This window comes from Canis lupus, chromosome 13 (assembly GCF_048164855.1).
Source record: "Canis lupus baileyi chromosome 13, mCanLup2.hap1, whole genome shotgun sequence".
NCBI classification, from domain to species: domain Eukaryota; kingdom Metazoa; phylum Chordata; class Mammalia; order Carnivora; family Canidae; genus Canis; species Canis lupus.
Window position 1 is genome coordinate 7,899,868 of NC_132850.1, and position 21,286 is coordinate 7,921,153.

General features: G+C 58.6%; 2 protein-coding genes across 4 annotated transcripts in view; one reads left to right on the top strand and one right to left on the bottom strand.

Moving 5' to 3' along the window:
- Positions 1-5,758: 5,758 nt before the first annotated feature.
- On the bottom strand, positions 5,759-15,041 carry NCDN (neurochondrin). Of its 3 annotated transcripts, XM_072771988.1 has the most exons (8): positions 14,906-14,987; positions 14,521-14,588; positions 13,481-13,621; positions 11,425-12,393; positions 10,405-10,646; positions 9,598-9,822; positions 9,104-9,246; positions 5,759-7,275 (listed from the first exon to the last, which is right to left on the bottom strand). In XM_072771988.1, exons 2-8 carry the CDS (start codon positions 14,551-14,553, stop codon positions 6,839-6,841), a joined length of 2,190 nt encoding a protein of 729 aa, XP_072628089.1. In that variant the 5' UTR covers positions 14,554-14,588; positions 14,906-14,987; the 3' UTR covers positions 5,759-6,838. The 3 variants fall into 3 exon arrangements, with proteins under 3 accessions (XP_072628089.1, XP_072628091.1, XP_072628092.1); XM_072771990.1 differs by lacking the exon at positions 14,521-14,588 and having other exon boundaries at positions 14,906-15,041; XM_072771991.1 differs by lacking the exon at positions 14,521-14,588 and having other exon boundaries at positions 13,481-13,651; positions 14,906-15,019.
- Positions 15,042-15,378: 337 nt separating this feature from the next.
- Positions 15,379-21,286, top strand: part of KIAA0319L (KIAA0319 like) — a 112,593-nt gene continuing 106,685 nt past the window's right edge. The window contains exons 1-2 of the mRNA XM_072771987.1: positions 15,379-15,602; positions 18,638-18,807. Of these exons, the coding sequence (XP_072628088.1) occupies positions 18,666-18,807 (142 nt within the window). The 5' untranslated portion in view covers positions 15,379-15,602; positions 18,638-18,665. The remainder of the gene's footprint in view (positions 15,603-18,637; positions 18,808-21,286) is intronic.

The following is a 21,286-nucleotide window of genomic DNA, read 5'->3' on the forward strand; positions in this document are numbered from 1 at the left end:
GGGGCGGCGGAGCCCTCGCCCGACGGCGGGCGCTGCAGGAGGACGCGCGGGGCCTGCGGAGCCCGCGGGGCTGCGGGGGGCGCGGCGGGGGGCGAGGCGGGCGGCGGGCGCTCAGCGGCGGGCGCCCCGGGGCGGGTCCATGGGGGGCGCCGGGCCGGGCGGGCGCGGGGCGCGGTCGGGCAAGCGGGTCCCGGGGCGCCGGCGCCCGCCCTCCGCCGTCTGAGCGCGGCCGCTCCATGCGCTCCAGTTATAGTGGCGGGGGCGCGCTGGGCCTCCGGGGCGCGCATTAAAGAGACACGCGGTGGCCGCTCCTCCCTTCTCCCGGCGACAGTTCAGGGGGAGGCGTGGCGCAGGCGGGACCCGGCGGGGAGGGTGGCGGGGCGGGAACCGGCCCCAGCGGGGCGCAGCTCTCCCAGCTGTGCGCGAACCGAGAGGGGTTGGAGGCCAGGATGCGGGGGCCTGGCCTGGGATGGGCCCTGTCGCCTTCACTTGCCTTTGAGCAAAGCAAACGCTGCTCCTGCGCATCCTCAGCCTCCTGGCCTGTAAAATGGGTGTCAACCCTTCCAGCAGGCGCCTGGCCCGACTGCGGATGGGGCCTCGGCAACGTGGAAGCAGTGTGAGAGCGGCAGACTCCAGCCACTGGCCCAGGGCACGCGTGTGTCAGCGTGTAACGTGTATGCCTGCGGGTGTGCAGTGCCAGCCCCGGCTCCCTGAGCCGCCTCCAGAGGGGCCCCTGTCCTCAGCCTCCTGACGGCTGGTAAGTCCCAATGCCAAGCCAGGCTCCGAGGAAGCAGGTTGCACAGAGAGACAGCAGGCCAGATGGAGGCTGGGCAACAGGGAGTGTAGGCCTCTCACACCAAGACACTGTTGAGTGACTATGTGTGCAACTGCCCCACTTGGACGGAGTGCAGTCGTCACACTGACATGCGCAGGCTGTGTGCTCGTGTGTCACTGTGGCAGGCGCTGGCCGGCGCTCAAGCACAATCCAGGCCCCAAAAGGCCCTGCACCTTTCCTTCTCCCCACACCCAGCCCTCTCCTCCCGAGAAGCAGGGGCAAGGATGAAAGAAAGGGAAATGAGAGGAATACTAGAGGAGCAGGAATTTCAAAAGCAGGAGGGGGGGGGGCGTCTGGGTGGCTCATTTGTTAAGCATCTGCCTTGGCCTCTGGTCATGGTCCCAGGGTCCTGGGACTGAGCTCCTGTCCTTCGGGCTCCCTGCTCAGCGGGGAGTCGGCCTCTCCCTCAGCCTGTATACTCTTGTTCTCTCTCTCTCTCAAATAAACACAATCTTTTTTTTTCTCTCTTTAAGATTGCATTTATTTACTCATGAGAGACACACAGAGAGAAGCAGAGACACAGGCAGAGGGAGAAGCAGGCTCCCTGCAGGGACCCCGACTCAGTACTTGATCCCAGAACTCCAAGATCACACTTTTTGAGCCAACGGCAGGCACTAAGCCGCTGAGCCACCCAGGGATCCCACACTTTTTCTTTTCTTTTTTTCCACACTTTTTCTTTAAGATTTTATTTATTTATTCATTAGAGACAGAGAGGAAGAGACACAGGCAGAGGGAGACACAGGCTCCATGCAGGGAGCCCGATGAGGGACTCGATCCCGGGCCCCTGGGGTCACGCCCTGAGCCGAAGGCAGACAGACGCTGAACCACTGAGCCACCTGAGGATCCCAATAAATACAATCTTTAAAACAACTTGAAAAAATAAAAAGCAGGGGCAATCCTGGTGGCTCAGTGGTTTAGCACCGCCTTCAGTCCAGAGCATGATCCTGGAGACCCAGGATCGAGTCCCAGATCGGGCTCCCTGCATGGAGCCTGCTTCTCCCTCTGCCTGTGTCTCTGCCCCCTCCGCCCTCCCGCCCGTGTCTCTCATGAATAAATAAAATCTTAAAAAGAAAAAATAAAAAGCAGAAGGAAGCGAGGAAGCTTCCTTGTTTAAAGGAAGAAGATGCTGAGACCAAGGCCTAGAAGAAATCCTCGCAGAAGTACTTAGTACAGGGTGTGCCGTGCTCTGTGCTAAGTACCTGGTGGGACTGGGTCATTTCAGCCGTGTCTCTAGAGGGGAGGACGAGGCACAGAGGACTGAACCCGTTTGCCCAAGGTCGGGTGGCTGGCTGAGGGTTGGTGCTGGGAACTCCTACCCGAGACTGCCTGCCACTCGGGCACTGGGAACGGAGTTCTGACCCCCTCGGCCTGTGCTCCCCCACATCCCTCTTCCTCTCTGACACCAGTTCCTGCAACTCCAAGCAGTGGGACAGCAAAGTAGGGGGGTCACAGAGGCCTGTATGTTTCCGAGGCCCCTTTCCAGGGAAGCGGATGATGCCAAAGGAGAGATGACAATGTGGCGGTGGATGACAGAAGGGGGGGTTAGCCCCAGAAGGTAAGTGGAGGAGAGGATCCCAGTGAGGTAAGTGAGGGGGGATCCCAGAGACATTTGGCAGGTGCGGAGCTCAGGCCTGGGTCATCCCAGCCTGGGGGGCCGTGGGGCAGGAAGAGGCTAGAAGCAGCATCACTGAGAAGTTTCTGGAGGCTGGAGCCACCAGCTAGGGGGGTGGACGAGCCAGTCGGACAGGGCGGACCCGAGGTCTGGTGTATGTCACGCAGGTCTGTGCGTGCGGGGGTGAATCTGTGACGAGACCCCCCCCTCCTCGCCTCTTGGATTCAGCGGCGGGACATCAGAAGCGAGGCTGCAGGACAGGAGGGTGCGGGTGGGTGCGTGGCACCCTTTGGGGGAGGCCCAAGGCTGGCGATGCCCATGCCCAGCCCTGGGGACCCCCGGCTGTGTCCGGCAGGCTGCAGGAAGGGCGTAAGGAGTGGACAGGCTGTCCGTCCAGGGGCCTCCAAGGGCTTCCTCTGGCTACTTCCTTGCGGCCTGAGACACCCCTGTGGCCTCCTTGTCCCCCCGCCCCGTGACCACTCCTCAGCCACGTCGCTACTCACTGTCAGGGGCGCAGCCTCGGCCCTTCCTTCCCATCTACGCTTGACGAGGGCGAGTCATTCATCCTCAAGGCCCTGGTGGCTGCGGGCGGGCTGTCACCCGTGGTCTGGTCCGTACCTCTCGCGAGGTGCGCACACCCACGGGGGCGGCCGCCTGAAGCCCCCCCAGCCCCCGGTAGTCCCCAAAGTGTGTTTCCGGGACCGGCATCCCCTGCCGCCCCTGTCCTGCCAAGGTGCCACCTCCCGGACGTCACCCGGCCTCCTGAAGCGGGGCCTCTGAGCCTGGGGCCTGGAATCTGCGTGTTGTAGACTCGGAAGGGGACGCAGCAGCTCGCTGGGGTTTGCCGACTAGGGACGTGGTGACAGCTCCCTGATGGCTCTCGCGCTCGGCGTCACCCTTCCCACCTGCAGCTGCACGAAGCGGTCGGGGGCCTGGAGTGTGTCACCTTCTTGCCCGGAAGGCTCGGGAGGCTCCCCGCGGCGTCTTCGGGGCACACACAGTGTAGGCACCCTGGGCGCCCCCACCCCCTGGGCTGCGCTGATCGTCCCTTCAGGCTCATGAGCTGCTTCACAAGAGGATGATGGGGGGGTGGGGACCGGGAGGCCCCTCCAATGCACGATGGATGCCGGAGCTGGGGGGGGGGGCGCAGCCGGCTGTCAGGGAGCCTGCATGCCAGCAGGCACTGGTGGGGGACACACACACAGGGACGCAGGAGACACAGCGGCGCTCGTGCGCAGGTAGCAGGGCACCGTCTCCCCGGCTCATCGCGACCCCCCTCTTCAAAAAGTGAGTTTGTGTCTGGATCGGTTGTTAAGACCGCGGCCGGCTTGCCCTGGTGACACAACCAGGCCGGGCCACGGGACCAGGTGGCACAGGAGATGCTGAGGCGCCACCTGGCGGTGTCACGACGGCAGCTCAGGTCGCCTGTGGCCCTGGCCGCAGAAGCCCCAGGAGTGAGCGGGCCTGGTAACGTGGCCGCGCCCTCGCCGACCGGGGCCCAGGACTTTCCAGACCCCGCACCTGCAACTCCCAACTCCCCGAGCTCCGGGCCACAGAAAGCAGGCGACCCCTGGGTACCCCACAAGCAGCATGAACTCGCCATTTCCCGAAATGAGCTTGTATTTTGCATTAACCTGTTTCCCAGCGTTCCCGGTGATGGTGAATGGCCCCATTATCCACTTAGTGGCCCAGATCGGGTATCCAGGAGGGCTCTGGATCCCTCCTCACTCCCAATCACCAGGCCCTGATAACTAACTCCTTCCTGCATCTTCTCCACCTGCCCTGCCACGGGCTTAGTTCAGACTCGGTACTTCCTCTCTGAGCTCCCTGCCTCAGTTCCCCCTCGCAGCCAGTCATCTTTCAAAAATGCAAACTGGATCACGTTCGGTCTGGCGAAAACAAATCTCAGCGTGGTCCCACAGGTCTGCTTGTGAGCACGGCACACCAGGGCTTGCAAGGTCCGGTCCGTAGCCACTGGCCCAGCCTCCTCTTCACGTGCTACGTGGCAACAACGAGCTACTTGCAGTTCCCAAGCCCGCATGCCTTTACACCGCGGTTCCTCTGCTCGTCTGCCTGGCAAGCCTCTCCTCAGCCCCAGGTCTCAGGGCAAAAACTTCCTGAGCTTTCTCAGACTATTGAGTGTAAGAGCAGAGGGGCTCCTATGCTCCGGCCATACTTTGCTCAGACGCCCATAGAAGCAGCTGATTACACCTGAAGGGGCTGGTGCCTCGACTGTCCCCTCCCTAGATTTTAAGCTGCTTGACGGCAAGGCCCGTCTTTCGTATTTCCTCCAGGGCACCCAATGTAGGAACGGGACTGTCAGGACCTCTAGTAAGTAATGTTCCTCCGCCCATGCACAGCCAACAGCAGAGGCACATGGGAAATGCTCAGTGAGCGCTTGTTGGCTGGAGGGCCTAGGTAGGGAGGTCCGCCAGGTGGGGGCTGGGGCTGGTCTGGCTCCAGTCTGACCACTTCGGCTCAGGCCCGGGGAAGCAGCAGGTGCTTGGCTCCAGTCTCCTGCTGGAGCTCTCAGGACCCTTCTCCTTCCCCCTTGGCATAGAACAGAGCTGAACAGTTGGCTAAGTGTCTGCCTTCAGCTTGGGCCACGATGCTGGGGCCCTGGGATGGAGCCCCACTGCAAGCCCCCCATCCTGGCTCCCTGCTCAGTGGGGAGCCTGCTTCCCCTTCCCCCTCTGCTGCTCTCCCTGCCTGTGCTGTCAAATAAATAAAATCTGCAAAAAAAAAAAAAAAAAAAAACCATGAAAAACAAGAGGTGAACCGCTGGTTGCCTAAAAGCCACGTTTGGCCTGGAGATGTAGTTGGGGGCAGTAATGATTTCATTTTAAAAAATGGATCAACATTCAAAAATCAGATTTTGCATAAAATTGAGGGTTTCTGACTTGTCTTTGTTTAAAAATTGGAGGGCGTGGCAGTAGTACTGGGTGGCCCTCCTTGTCAGCACTTCACTTGTACAAAAGCCCCGAAGCCCCGCCGGGCCTGGCCGCCTCAGCACGTTTGCCACCCTGCCCTGGGAGGTCCAGGCTACGGGCTGGGCACTCAGCGGCCTGCTGGCTCTTGGCTCCGGCACTCACTAGCACATCATCACCTCGAGCCAACCGCCTCCCCGCGCTGAAGTGCCTTCACCTGCAAAATTGGGATAATGCCTGTGTCGCAGGATTCTTGGGCGGGCTAAAGGCCAGGACACCTGTGAAGTGTGCTTGGCCGGGTGTGTGTCCAGCAAATGGTGGATGTGAGCTGCGGGAGGCGGGAAGGAAGAGAGAAGGTGCAGGACAGACCACGCGTGGGCCACCTTGTCACCAATGAACATTTATTGTGTCTGCATGTGCACAGCTTTGAACGTGGCGATCACAGAACGCACTGGGGGAGGGAAGGGGAATGGAAGCAAGGGGTCAGAGGGGGAGGGTCCCCCGGGTTCCTAAGGAAGGTGGTTCCTGCTGGAGCCGCCAGTCGCGTCTCTCTGCAGAGAGGAAGCCTAAGCAGGGGTGGGAACTGAAGCCAGGCACCATGATGGTAATGGGGTGCAATCACTAGGGAAACATGCGGATTCTGGGGACAGGTCCCTCCTGTTCCTGGCTCCAGCCAAGCCAGATGGCACGAGGGGGACAGGGATTAGATGCTCAGGTGCCCAAGCAGGGATAAGGACAGGCAAAATAAATAACCCCCCAGCCCCCATCGTCACTCTGCTGCAACACGACACAGAAGCTTAGACACCAGGCCCTAAGGAATCCTGGGTCCCCTCAAGGAGGCTCAGGTGGAAGGAGGTGTCGCCACCCCCACACCAGGCCTGCCCACCCCAGAATTCCCTGGGAGGACGGGGCAGCCCAGACCTTGGGTCAGCAAATTTGATGGGAAGAACTGCCATGTCAGCGGTCTGAGCCTGCTCTCTACCCAAGGGGCCAGGGGCGAGAGCCAAGGGGCCAATTTGAAGGACGCGGACCTGGGAGGCCAGAGGGGACACCACAGCCTGGGGGAGCCCACACCCTGGCCGGCAGGGCACATGGGCCGAGGCAGCCAGCTCCTGCCAGCCCCGTCCCACCCTGGGGCCTCCCTCCTGCGGGGGGCCTGCCGTGGGGACCATGACACCCAGGGCCCCCTCCTGGGGGGGCTGCTCCAACCTGCCCCAGCCTGGCAGGGGCGGCCGCGTGGATTTCCAAGCCAGTCCCTGCCCCCGGGGGGGCCCCGGGGGGCGGACGCAGTTCCTTACACTTGAGGGCTGGGCCCTGCGCCCTCGCCCTCGGGAAAGAAAGCCAGAAAGCTGGGGTGTTGGGGGGAGCTTGGGGAGGGGGTCCAGTCTGGGGGCTTCAGGGCAGATGCCTCCTCCCACCTTCCCTCGCCGCCCACCCCCGGGTCCGTCCCCAGCGGACACCCGCTCAGGGCTCCGACAGGCACTGCTCTAGGGCGGCCATGCGATAGTGGCTGGCCGTCTCCTCACCCGCCTGCAGCCTCATGGCCTCTCGGCACAGCCGGTTGGCCCGGGCCAGCTCCACCAGCACGCCCTGATAGGCTGCGACCATCTCGGGCTTGACGGAGTTGGGGCTGACGCTGGCGAGCAGCTGGAGCAGCTCCTGGGGCCAGCGGGAGCGTAGGGCGGCGGGCGCCAGCCAGGGCAGCAGCGGCACGCAGCCCGTGAAGGCCTGCATGCCCAGGAACCACAGCTCCTGCAGGTCGGCCCACACGCCCTCGTAGTCGGGGGACAGTGCCAGCACGGCCTGCTCCGAGCCGGGGGTGGCCCGTGCCACGTGGGACTGTGACAGGAAGAGGATGGCGGCCGCGAAGAAACCTCGGGAGGCCGGCGTGCCCTGAAGAGCTGGAAGGCAAGGGGGCGAGGGGCCGTGAGGTGGGCGGGCGGGCGCCTCCCCAGGCCCTCTCCTCCACCTCCTCCGCCCTCTCCATGACTCTCCTCTCTGGCCCTTGGCCTGGGTGCAAGCCCTACCTCGCTTCACTGAGTGACCCTGGGGAATGCACTTTCCTGGCTCCCGTTTCCTTACTTGTTATAACGGAGCCAACAGTGCTAACCTTAGTGATCCATTGTGAGCATTAAATATAATAATCTCGGGACACTCCCCCTCTGGGTGCCCTTCCCACTGCCGGGGTAATGACAGGATTGTGACAGGAGAGCCACGGGCTGGAGAGCCATGGGCCGGAGAGCCATGGGCCCGGGGACCCACGGGCTGGAGAGCTATGGGGCTGGGGAGCCACGGGGCTGGGAAGCCATGGGCCTGGAGAGCCACGGGGCTGGGGAGCCATGGGCCTGGAGAGCCACGGGGCTGGGGAGCCATGGGCCTGGGGAGCCACGGGGCTGGGGAGCCATGGGCCTGGAGAGCCACGGGCCTGGGGACCCATGGGCTGGAGAGCCACAGGGTTGGGGACCCACGGGCCTGGGGACCCACGGGCTGGAGAGCCAGGGGGCTGGGGACCCACGGGCTGGAGAGCCACGGGCTGCGGACCCATGGGCTGGAGAGCGGGTTGGGGAGCCACGGGCCTGGGGACCCACGGGCCAGAGAGCTACGGGCCAGAGAGCCACGGGCTGGGGATCCATGGGCTGGAGAGCCATGGGCTGGGGAGCCACGGGCCGGGGAGCCATGGGCCGGAGAGCCACGGGCTGGGGATCCATGGGCCGGAGAGCCACGGGCTGGGGATCCATGGGCTGGAGAGCGGGCTGGGGAGCCACGGGCCTGGGGAGCCACGGACCTGGAGAGCCACAGGCTGGAGAGCCACCGGCTGGGGAGCCACAGGCTGGGCACTGATTTGACTCTTAGGCCAGAAGAGGGTGCCAGAGGGGGCCCAGGGGGTGGTGATGGGGCTTCCCTCACCCCCATGCAGGGGCCCACCTCGCTCCCGCAGACCCTGTGTGGAAGGGGGTCAGGCCAACCAGTGGCATCTGTGGGGGAGCAGCCCTGGGGCTCCACTCAGGGGCAGAGGGGCCACAAGCTGGAGCATGGGGCTGACCCTGGCCCACTGCCTCGCTCCCTTCCCGCTGCCAGGAGACTCTGCTGGGATCCCTGCGCGGGGAACAGAGAGGCAGCTGAGGGGACAGGCTCGTTACGCCCTGTTCCCAGGCATCTGCTCAGCTCCTCCAACCTGACAGATGGGGCACAGGGAACAGGCGGGGACAGAGGGACCCAAGCAGACACCCACGGCCGAAGTGGGAGACAGGGAGGGCTGGCAGGGGCTGGAGGGGCTGGCCCTCCCCCCGCACACAGTCGGGGTGAGGCAGGCTTGCGGAGAAGGTGCGTGCAGAGGAGCAGCAAAGTGCTGAAGCCTGTCACCAGGGAGGTGAGGTGCTGAGCAGAGAAAAACCTCAATGGGAGGAATAAGGTTTCTGACTCAAGGCCTGGGTGGGGGCGGCTCCACCTTGGGCTGCTGGGATTCCAGGTGCCTATGCCTGTGCCTCTGAGCAGGCCTGTACTTACACCCACCAGACCTTGCCTTAAAAGTCTTCAAGAAGGAAGAGAATGTCATCATTTGAGGAAGAAGGGTGGGGTAGAGTGGGGGACGGAGACACAGAGAGATTTCCTCTCCTTTGGAAAATTCTGTAAAAACATCCCCTGAAAACAGGGACTTCTGCCTGGAGGCCCACAGGTGCAGCCAGGTCTTTGGCCCCTACTCCTTAGGGCCGGGGCCCCAGGCCTTACCTGGAGAGGTGCTGAGGAGCCGGGCCATGAGCAGGCCCAGAGTGGCCACGTTGGCAGCCAGCAGGAGCCTGCCACTCTGCTGCACTAGTGCGGGCAGTGACGTCATCAGGGTGTTCATTAGAGACGTGAAGCAGGCATCTCGCCTGGGGAGACAGGGAGGGAAGGGGGACTGTTTGAGGGTTGTTCCTTACACCGAGGCCTGGGGGAACCTGGGGTCCTGGGCTCCCAGTTTCACCAGGCAGGATTAGAGACGAGGCAGCAGGGTTAGGAGCTAGCGGTGGGCCCTGGTGCCATCTGGGAGCGGAGCCTGGGTTACGGTGGGAGCTGCGGGGCTCCGGCCAGGCCCGGTCCTCGTGCGGGGCGCCTCTGCTCTGAGAGCCATCCATTCTAACACTAACGGGAACGCACGGGCGCAGGGAAGCAGCGTTGAGATGCAGATGTGAGACAGTCTGAGCAGCCCCCCTTGCTTCCTCCAACCTCCTCCCCGGCCTCACTTGATTAGCCCTGGTGCGGTGACCACAAGGTTGAGGAAGATGTGGCAGCAGGTCTGCAGGCCGATCTCCACGCTGTCGGGCAGCACTGAGGTATCATGGCCCGGGGATGTGAGTTCCCACTGCTGCAAGAAATACTTGCAGAGAAGTGAGGGGGCTCCCTCTTTGATCAGGATCTCCCGGGGCCCATCTTCGACAGTCAGGTGGCACCAGCCGGGCAGGAGGAGCCTGGGGGTGTGGAAGGAACACATGCGTAAGGGGTGCGGAGACAAAGGCACGAGGATTCCCTTTCTTGGGGGGCATCCCACCTGTGAGAAATGACAGCGGGGGTGAAGGACCCGGCCTCGTGGGCCCCACAGAGACAGCACACGCGGTGGTGCTTCAAGGGCCTGGGCTTGAACCTGGGCTCCGCCACGTGGCGTGCGCGTGGCCCACTTACTTTAACCCTGAGTCTTGGTTTGCTCATCCTGAAGGCGCGGATGAGCCTTAGGCCATAGATCTGCCGTGTGAACCAAATGGGATTTTTTTTTTTTTTTTGTCAACGGTAGAGCAGAATGCCTAGTGTGTAGTAAATGCTCGGAAAGCACGAGTTCTCTCTCTACGGACAACTCGGAGGTGGGCAGGGGAGACTCGGCTGACCAGGAGTCCTGCGTGAACAAGCCCCACCCAAGAAACCAGAAATAATCCTAGAGGAAATCTCGTGCCCCAGTTGGGAAGCCTGGCACGGACAATCTAGGGGTGAGGCGGTGTCCCCTTGTTGCACTTTTCTTTAGGACAGTCTGGCTGGACAGACTCTAACTACCAACTCACCGGAGAGCATCCCCTGGCCAGGTGGGCCCTGGGGCGGTGGGGGAGATGGCCAGGGTGGCCACCTGCTGGGAGAGGTCATTCGCCTCCTCGGCCTCCTCGTAGAGGGTCTTGGCATAGCGCACAAGGAAGGGCAGCAGCTGGCAGACCTCCTTGCGCAGGGATGAGGTCTCCTCGGCCAGCCAGGCCCCCAGGATCCGCACCGAAGCAAACACAAAGGGCTCCTTCTGCTTCTCTGGCCCCACCTGTTGCCATGGGACCCCCGTGAGATGGAGCAGGACCAGACCCCCTCCCCGGCCGGGACAGCATGCCAGCCAGCCTAGGAACACCACACCTAGAGGGGAATTCCAGCCCCTGAGCCCTTCGAAGGCCGGCCCTGCACACCCAGCACCTGGCACACAGTGAGCACGCACCCGACAGGCGCCTGGCACGGAGCAGGCCCTCGGGGCACGCCGCTGAGCTAAGGGGGCTTCAGACAACATGTCCCCACACTTGCTGCGACTCCACTCGCATCCCCGTCCCCCCTGAAGTAGCTCAAGGCTGGAAGGTCCCTCATGGGTCCCCTGGCGGCCCTGACCTGGAGGAGTTAGCGGGACCTCCCCGGAGGCCAGGAAGCTGCAGGCCTGGCCCTGCAGCCCTGGCCCTGCTCCGGTGCCGGGGTGCGTGTGTTGCATGTGCAGGTGCCGCACTCGGGGCGGGAGGCGGAGCCAAGCAGGCTGCTTCCATCTCGTGTGCGTGTGTACCGGGGGGAGGGCTGTGAGTGGGAGCCACCGTGTTGTGTGTGTGCGTGTGTGTGTACTGTGATGCGAGTGCACATATGGTGTGTGGTATGGTGCTTGTGTGGAGGCTCAGGGAGGGAGGGAGAGAGAGGCTCGGCCACACTACTCCCGGGAGCGCTGCAGGATCGGCCCGAGTGGGCATCTGGGCCTGTCCCTGTCACACCGCATCCCTCTGCCTGGCCCTCTGCCCACCCCACCTCTGGCCCCCACCCCCAAGCTCCCTGTGTGGCCACTATGCCCTCACCTGCTGCAGGTGGTGGATGACAGCCCCGATGGCCTCCTTCATGATGCTCACGAGCTGTACCTTCTGGGGCTCCTTGAGCAGCGACTGCTCGCAGCGGGTGCACTCCTGAATCCCCAGCTCCATGAGGGCATAGCAGGCGGTCACCACATCCTCTTTCACTTCGGTGCCCGTCTCCTCCAGGGCCAGCCGTACCTCCACACACGCCAGATTCACCAGCAGGGCCAGGAACTTGCTCCCGGAGCTGCCCGCTGGGATCCAGTCGGAGCCGCAGGCGTGCGCCAGGCGGGCTGCCAGCTTCAGCGCGGGGTTGCGCTGCCAGGAGCTCAGCTTGCTGCCCAGGATGCGTGCCAGCCCGGCCTGCAGATCCCGGAGGCATTCGGAGGGCACGGTTGTCGGGGGCAGAAAGAGGGGCAGCAGCTGGCACAGCTCAAACTTGCTGGCGTCCTCGGCTTTCTGGAAATCTTCACTGAGGCCCCGCAACACGGCCAGGAGGTCAGGCTCCGCCTCCTTCCAGCACTGGGTCTCAGCGGCAGCCAGCAGCCCCACGAGGAGCGCCAGGGCCTGGTCGAAGCCGTAGCCGTGCCCCAGGTATGCTTGACACAGGGCGGACACGGTGCCGCCAGCAATAAGGTGCCGGGGCCCCCGGGGGGTGCCTGCCACAGCTGTCAGGCACTGGTAGGTATCGTCGATCATGGAACGGCGAGCAGCGTCATCTGGGTCCCCCCGGGCAGTGAGGAAGGTGCTGAGGATGGGGATCTTGTTCAGGACCTGGGGGTGGCCGGCCAGTTCAGGGTCACTGCAGAAGCAGGCCAGGAGGGCCACACCCAGGGCTCGGAGAACGTGGTCGGGGCAGCCATCAGGGGCCTCCTTGGTGGTCAGGAGACGATTGGGGAAGGTGAAGCCTACAGCATCGAAGATCCGCCGCCGAGTTTTGGCATCGATGTCCCCTGCTTTGACTGCCTTGGTCACCTGGGGGGGGGCGGGGATGTGCTATCAGCAGGACGAAAGGAAGACTGGCCCCTGCCCCCTGGGGAGCTGACCATCAGCAAGATGAGGTTATGGAAGGGGACTCGCTCTGGGGTCAGAAGGCCCCCCAGAGGTCATTTCATCCTGCTCCTTCCTCCCATGGGAGACGGACTGTTGTGACCTCCGGGATCCCTCAGCTGTGATTATTTCCACAGAGGGGAGGTCCAATCCCCAGCTCCTGCCATTCCATCACCTGGTCATTTGGGAAGTTCTTGCCGACGTCTAATCTGGATGCCGACACCCGATTTGGGCTTACAGCTCAGTTTAAAATCCCCCGGGGATTTAGGGTCTCTTCCTTAGCTGCTCCCCCCAAAGCAGCCTCCGATCCATTCCTGCCACCTTCTCAGGGGAAATGGCTCCTGTGTCTCGCCACTCTGCCTGTCAAAACATTTCCCCTTACATTTCACCTCAACACCTCCTCTGCTGCAGTGTGAGCCCTTGACTCTGGAGCCTTCTCCCTGTTGCCATGGCAAACAAGCAGCGACTGTACTCCCTCCTTCCTTCACCCCCCACACACCAACCCCCCCTTCCCAGCACTGCAGCTCCTGCTCTGCTGGCCCCAGCGCGGCTCCTGCAACAGGGCTGAGCCCCACACAGCTCCCTCACCCCCAGCCTAGCTACTGCCATCCCGGCTATCCCTTGGGACCCCTTCCCAGCTACTTCTAGTTCTGCTACTCTCTCCACCCCCAGAGCAATCATCCCCAGCCCTCAAGTACTCTGCACTAGTTACTACCTGCTGCTGTCACCCTATGAGTCAGCTCCCATCTGCTCCGGGACGCCCCAGAGAGCAGACCCAGGCAGCCTCCTCCGAGGCTCCTAGAGCCCCAAGCCTTATTCACTCCCATTCTCCCCTTTGCCCCCATACTCAGGGGGAGCAAAGAAGATGCCAAATGTAGGCATCTGGGGTCTTCTTGGGTGCTTCCAGGAATGCCAGCACAAGCTATGCATCCTTGGGGACTTTCTGACCCCATTCCTAGGGGGCCCAACCACCCAGCCCTTCCCACCTCCCAATCTTTGGTCAGTTCCTTACTAGCAGCAGGGCTGCAAACTGCTCGCTGTCATTCTTGGCCTCACGGAGGGCTCCCAGGTAGCGCTCCAGGGTGGGGTTTCGGCTCTCTGCCTGGTTCAGAGCTGGCTCGCAATCCGAGGCCATGATGCCCGCCTTGCCCAACTGTGAACACAAGAGGGACTGAGCATCCCTCTGCAGAGGAGGGGTGGGGGTGGGAGTGGAGGATGGAGGGAGGGATTAGCACAGAGGGAGGGATCAGAAGGGATGGGTTCCTCAAGACTGACCTCCCTTGTGGCAGCCCCTTAAAGGTACTGGACCCTCAAGTCCTTAGGGACGAAGAAGGGACCCTGGTCCAAGGTCACCTCCAGAAAGCGGGAAGGAAGGACCACACATCCCGCTGCTCAGCTGCACAGCAGTGGGAGGGAGCTGCTGGCCTCCCTGCTCTGCTGCCCCTGGGCACCAGAGGCCGGCTTTCATCTCCCTCCACCCAGGCACACCCGGAGGGAGTGGTGAGGACACACAGAGGAAGGAATGGAGACACACACGGGTGAAGTTCGATTATCCGGACTCAGGCTGACACGAGGGAAAAAGGGCATCCTAGGTTTCCCTTCCTCTCCCTTCTCTAAAACAGGCAGGAGGCAGGCTTCTGCAGGAGTGAGGGTGCAGGGGGCCGACCAGGGACGCCTCGCAGGCCCGCTTGGGGACCCCACCCCTCCAGCCAGGGCTCCGAGTCGCCCCCGCAGGCTCCTTGCCTCCTCTCCTTTCCCTCCCTCGGGCAGAAGCTGCAGCAGCAGCAGCAGCAACAGCAGCAACAACAGCAGCACCAGGGGCAGCAGCAGGAGCAGCAGCAGCAGCAGCAGCAGCAGCAGAATTAACCCTTAGCGCTCCCTCTCCTCGCCCTCCCCGCCCCGCCCCCAGCCCGTGGATGCCGGCCGGGGCTGGAGAAGCAAGCGGGGGTCCCGGGTGGCTCCCAGGACGACGGAGCATCCACAAGCCGGATAATCGGAGCGGGGCGGCTGAGATGGGGAGATGAGAAGGGGAGGGTCCCTGGCGGTCACCACCTGTCCCGCCGCAGCCAGGTCACAACACGACATTGATGAGGTCACGACAGGGCGGCGATGAGATCACACTTCACGATGGCGCGGTGATGTCACGCAGAGATCACGGCAAAATCACGACATGGACAGCCCCCAGAGATGACAGGGAGGATTAAAAAAAATTAAAAATAATAATATATATATAGAGAGAGAGAGAGAAAGAGAGAGAGAGAAAGGTAGATGTTGAAAAGGGCCGTGACAAGATGGAGTCTCGACAGGGCACGATGATGTCGCGATATGGCGCGATGGAGTGGCGATAGGGTCCCCGAGCTGCGGCGGCATCGGTCGGCGCCGGTCGGCGAGGCCCCGGCCGGGGTGCAGGGGAGGGCCTGAGGGGGGCTGAGCTCACCAGGCTGCGGCCCCGAGCGCCCAAACCGCCTCCGAGCGCGCTGCTCCGGGAGCCTGGGGCCGCTGCTCACGCCGCTTTGCCCACTCCCGGCTCCAGGCGGCGGCGGCTCCACCCCCACCCCCGCTGCGCTCCCGACCAATCCGCGGCCGCCTCACTCGCGGCGCCGGCCAATCGCAGGCCTCGGCGCTGAGCCGTCGGGCGTGCCGCCGCCGCCGCCATCTTGCTTGTGGGTATTGCCCGAGCCTGGGGCGCGGGGCCGGCGCGGGGTCGGCGCGGGGCGGGCAGCGCGGCGAGGACTGCCCGTGGAGAGCGGGAGGCGACAGCCTGGGGGCCCAGGTTCCTTCGCTCGTGCGTAGTTGTGTCCCCCAGCGCGGCCCCTCCTCCCCCGCGGGCGCGCGGCTGGCGCTGACTTCCGGGCGGGGGGGTGGGGGCGGGGCGCGTGGAGAGTGTGTTTCCGGGTCGAGCCCGGGGAGGCGGGAGGAGGAGGCGGCGCTTCCGGCCGCGGTCGGCGTCCTGGGAGGCAGAGCGACGGGGAGCTGTCCGGGTGGGGAGCGCGCGCTGCCTTCTTCCTCCTCCTCCTCCTCCTCTCCCTCCTCCTCGGGGTGAGGGGAGCGCAGGCTGGGGCCCCGACCCCATGGACCGGGAGGAGGCGGAGGCCGCCGAGAGCCGGGGCCGCGCTGTGCGGCCCTGAGCCCCGGTAGGTGGCCGGGGGCGGCTGGCGGCCGGGCCGGGGACCCCTGAGCGCGGGGGGCGGGGGGCGGGGGCGGGCGGGACGGGCTGCTCCGGAGGGTGCGCTGGCCGGGTGCTCTGGGGGCCCGGAGGTGGCGCTCCCGGCGCGGCGCGGGGCAGCCCGCCGCTCCTGGCTCCTTGCAGGTGCGGAGCTCGGGTCCCGGCCGGAGGGCCCGGGGCCTGGTCGTGCAGCATCTTCATCCCTAGACACGGCCCGGGCTCGGGGAATGCTGCCCACCCCGCACCCCGACCTCTGCAGCCGCGCCCCGAGCTGCAGGCCCTTGCGTTCCGTCTCCCCTCCAGGATACAAAGTTGCTGCGGAATCAGGGGGGCGGGGCCGCGCACGCCCCGGGCTGCGGTGCTGCACCTGCGGGCTGCGGGCCTCGGGGGAGGAGGCCCCGCGGACGCCAGCACGAAGGGGGCGTGCGGGGTGTGCGGGGCCGGAGACCTCGGGCGACCTCGGGGGAGACCTCGGGCGACCTCGGGCAGGCGCTTGGTCCCGTCGCCTCCTGCTGCTGGCGCCCCAGTCCACCTCCCCGGTGCAGCCAGTGAGCAGCATGAGCTGAGTGTCTTTGCGCTTCGCCTCCGTGATGAACAGGCCGGGGAGCTAGGAGCAAATCGGAAAGACGACCTCCCAGAACAGTCTGTTCACTTTCCCAGCTATTTGGAAAACAGTGTCTGCAAATATAAGCAAAGTTATTCATGGCAGTCTGCTCTGTAACTTTCCCAACTATCTTGAGACTTTGTGTTTTTTTTTTTTTTTTTAAAGAGCTTTATGCTCGATTACTCATACCAGCTGAATAGGCTGTTTCAGACTTTGTCGTTGCTCAAACATATCTTATCGCTGTGTACATAAGTGGAGTTCCACGTATGTAGCTGACAGACTGAACTATGATACATCCCCCCTCTCCCCTCCATCAACTTGAAGCATTAAGTAAACATTACCCCCCTGCTCTGCCGGAACAGCTGTTGCAACCAGAGAGTGCTTTTATTTCGGGTGTGCTTGTAACGCCCTAAATGCCAGAACCATTGCAAGCTTTTCTAGATTTTTCCATTGTCAAGTATCGTGGGGGTGGGGAGGGGGTGTGTGTTCTCCCCCCCCCCCCCCCCCCCCGTGTTTCTATCCTTTGATTCTATAACAAACCATTTGGATCTTGTCGACTCTTGTTGTTCCAGCCTCCGGTCAGCAAGGCTTTGACGACCCTAGCAGTGATTTGTGCATTTAGGCAATTGTGGATTTATTTAAGAGGCGCGGCTGGTTGGGAGTTCACATGAAAAGAGCTCTCTCCGCCTCTCTCTGAAGCATGGCTCGGCTCGTAAGACCTTGCACTTCTAATCAGCTTGCTAATTCAGTGGTGTTTATTAACTCCCATCTTCAAAAACCTATTCATTTCTTTTATGCTTCTGTCGCCCACCTGTCAGGCTATTGATGACAGGTGTTGAGTCACTTTGAGTTTAAAATCCTTTTGTGGTAGGCAGAAATGTGTTGGGTAAGATCCGTACACACACACATGCACATGCACACTCACTGTTCCATCTTGGGAGGCTAGAGAAGTTGCTGGATATACTTTCTAACTTAGGCTCCATTTCATAATCCCTTGAGCATGTCCCTGGCGCACACATCTTTCAGCTTCCTGCTCCCTAACATACAACTTCAAAACTACTAGAAATCAGAATGGATGGAAATGAATGACAAAGAAGTCCTTCAACGCTTGAGGCTCGGTCAAAGCCTTTTCTTGGGTGGGCTGTACCTCAGTTTTGCAGCTATGTGTGTGTGCGCGTGTCTATTTCCTGGTATTAGTCAATATTGATATCCGGCCCATGTGATGCCAATCTCCCCGTATGTTGGCTTTGGTTGGGGGTTGGGGTCATTTGCCACATGTGGGTGACAGGTACGCAGGACAGAAGAATTTGAATAGCTTCTTCAGAACTCAACCAACTCTCATGATATTGCCAAGATTTATATAATAATTTGTACCATGTAGGGAAGTTGAATAAGACAGACGAAACAGGGCAGCCCAGGTGGCTCAGCAGTTTAGCGCCGCCTTTGGCCCAGGGCATGATCCTGAAGTCCTGGGATCGAGTCCCATGTCAAGGCTCCCTGCGTGGAGCCTGCTTCTCCCTCTGCCTCTGTCTGCCTCCTTCTGCCCTCTGGCTGTGTCTCTGACCCTCTCTCTCTCTCTCTCTCTCTCTCTCTCTCTCTCTGTGTCTCATGAATAAATACGTTAAAAAAAAAAAAAAGAGAGAGAGAGATGAAACAGATGAGAATAATTTTTTCCCTGGAAGGGACCTAATTATCCACCTCCTAGATTCTGGAGTAGCCAGCACAATGTCGAGCATGTGATAAGGGCCGTGCAAATATTTGTTGAGCGTACCTATGAATTCAAGTCAGGAGTTGCAAATGATTCTAGGGATCAGGTAGGTGATAGAATTGTAACTAGGATAGATTTTTAAGATCATAGCAGTGGGGCGGCAGTAAACTGGAGAGTGCGTGTGTTCCCTAAAGACAGTCATGAAAATATTTATTTTTATTTTTTAATTTTTTTTGCCTTGAAAATATTTTTAAAGCACAGCTAGATAAAACTCCTGGGTCACCCATACGTCTGATAGTCCACACTCTTCACAGGTAAAAAAAGGTGTGTTTGGTCAAAGTCACAAAGCTGTTAGGAGCAGCCTTGGGGCTGAAACTCAGACCTTATCTTCAGGCTGGTGCTCCTAACATGCATCCACACAGGTGTCTTACTGTTACCTTAGAAAATAATACGATGTAAAATGTTTCAGTTTCACGATGGATTTATTTCATATCCCTTACTCTGTTTTTATCCTGATAATTATAGGCTTCGTCAAGGCTCAGGTTTAAAATTTACGGGCAGGTATGAGCAGTGAGAGACAAACTTGAAATTTCTCTTCCCCCTAATCTGTCACATTCTCCAGCTCTCTGCATTTCGAGGAATCAATTGTTAATTACTTGGCATATCATTTCTTCTCTTTCTGTCTTTGTAGTGAACTGGTTCCGCCTTTCTGGAAGGCCATGGAGAAGAGGCTGGGAGTCAAGCCAAGCCCTGCTTCCTGGATTTTATTGGGATTTTGTTGGCAGATATCCGTGAAATGGTTGAGAAGCCTGTACCTATTTTATACTTGCTTCTGCTTCAGCGCTCTATGGTTGTCAACAGGTACCGTTTTCTTTATAGATTTAAGACATAAAGGACACTCTGAGTCTTTCAGTTCATAGTAAAGACTAGTAGGAGGCAGAAAAGTAACCTGCTACTTGCCAGAAAGGGTCATCCTTTTGGTGGAATCTTAGTTTGTTGTGTTTATTTGTTTTGGAAACACAATTAAAATAAAGGGGAATCGGCATGATCATGTTAAGATTTGGTGAAGATGTAATGAAAAGAAAGACATTTGAAAGTTGGAAAGACCTGGGTCCTGGCCCTAGATTTTTCTACACAACAACTATGAAACCTTGAGCAAGTTACCTATTGTCTGTAAAGAAGGCTAAGACTTACCTTGTAGCTCCATATGAGAAACACTGTAATTAAAGCATGTAATACAGCGCTGTGAACATGGATGCTTAGTAAATGATACTTCTTTTCCTTTCCTTTTTTTTTCCCCTTTCCTTTCCTAAAGGAACCTTCACTTATAGGAAGAATGTGTTCCTTGCTTTTTCTATAGAAAGAGGTTATGCTGATAGATTTCATAAAGTATGCTTTCCTCCTAGAGGTTATTACTTCACCAGGCTAGAACCTCTTGCCAGGAAAGAGTGTGAAGAAGGTTGAATTTCCAAGAATCTTATTTGTTCCCGTCATTTTTTTTTCTTGCAGTTCTTTGGTTGACATTGTTCTTTTTGGAATATGGAATGTGAGAGAACTGCAGTTTCAGAAAGACTTCTCAGTGTGCTGCCAGTTTGGGCAGTGACAAAAGCCTTGTGTCGTAGAGTCCACTGCCTGTGACAACTCATCAGCTTTTTGCTCCTATAATTCCAAAGATTTCTGCTGCTTTCCTAAAGGGATCAATGGTCATGATCTAGAGAATCAAGTAATTACTGTATTTAGCAATTGCAGTTGTGTCAGCTTTGGGGTTTTCGTTGTCTTGCCATAGTGGCTGATGATTGCATAATTATAGCAGTGGAAATTGGAGTTGACAGAAAGCTGACCTAAATGTTTTTGTACCCAGATGATGCTTTGCTGGGACAGCTAACTATTTCCGGCCAACATTTTATGTAAGATCATTTGAGTTAAATAAGTAACTGATTTAGCATCATCAGAGTAGGAAAACTGCATTTTTTTGAAGAGTGCCTACCAAATACCAGGCCCTTGGTTACAAACATTACATATCTTATCTTGCTTAATTCCCATGATAATCCTAAAACAGATAGTTTTAGTTTCATTTTATACATAAAGAAATTGAGGCCCGGAAAGGCAAGGTCGACTTGATGAGGATCACACAGCAAGAAGACGACAGGGTCAGGAGTCTAAACCCAGGTCTGTTCACTCAAGAGTTCACACTTTTTCTTCTGATGCTCTGCCTTCTGGCCACAGGTAATCTTTTGGAGGATCAAAGACAGTTTTTTTGTTTGTTTGTTTTTATTGAAGTTCGATTTGCCAACATATAGTAAGATGGTTTTGTATGCCGAATCACAATGAGCAGCTTGTTATTTGAGGAATTCTGCGTATGGAGGAGGGAGAAGGGTTTCTGAGTGTTTCTGTATTTGGAGTCTAGCACTTGGTTAAGCAGAGTACTGTGGGCTTACGGGGCTAGTCTTGAGTATCACCTCAGCTGGGTGCTTCAAAACAACAGTGAGCAGATTGGGTATAGAGGTACAAAAGTATTGTTAGGAGTGGTTCAGGTGGGGATTAGATTGTACCAGTCTCTTTTTTAGGGAACTTTGGAGCATTTACCATGTGTTCAGACTCAGAGAACATGAAGGTAGCGCATGACAGATATGTTACATATTTCAATTTATCAGAGCTTCTCCACATCAACTTCTTAAAAGACATTTATCTTAATAGAAAAAAATGAATAAATGACATAGGAAGAAAATAAGATCTTTTTTTTTTTTTTAGAAAATAAGATCTATACAGAGAGTACCGTAAATAAGAAATTAAGATGATTTATAAGCATTTAAAAACGTACATTGTCATTACTCACCAAAGAACTGCAGATTAAATTTTTTTTTTTAATTGAGGAACCTCTGTGTCCAATGTGGGGCTCAAACCCCAAGATCTAAGAGTTACATGCTCCACTGACTGAGCCAGCCAGGTGCCCCAGATAACCACAGATTAAAATGATGTATCCTTTTTTAGCTTATCATATTGACGAAGATCAAAATAAATATATTTAGTGCTGCCTAGGGGTGGTATGGTTGCCCTCATACTGTGCTGGGAAGTTTGAACAGAGAACTTTGGGCATAAATATCAAGATCCTTTAGAGGTTAGTATCTTTTTTTTTTTTTTTTTTAAGAGGTTAGTATCTTTTGACCTGGTAATTCCCCCTTTAGGAATTTATCTCAAGGATATATTTAGATGGTTGTAAATGAGAACATTCATCAACATTCATTTATTCCACATTCCAAAACATTGCTACAACCTGCCCAACAATAGGAGCAAGGTGAGATTATGGCATGTCCACATGTGGAATATTATCCAACGTCAA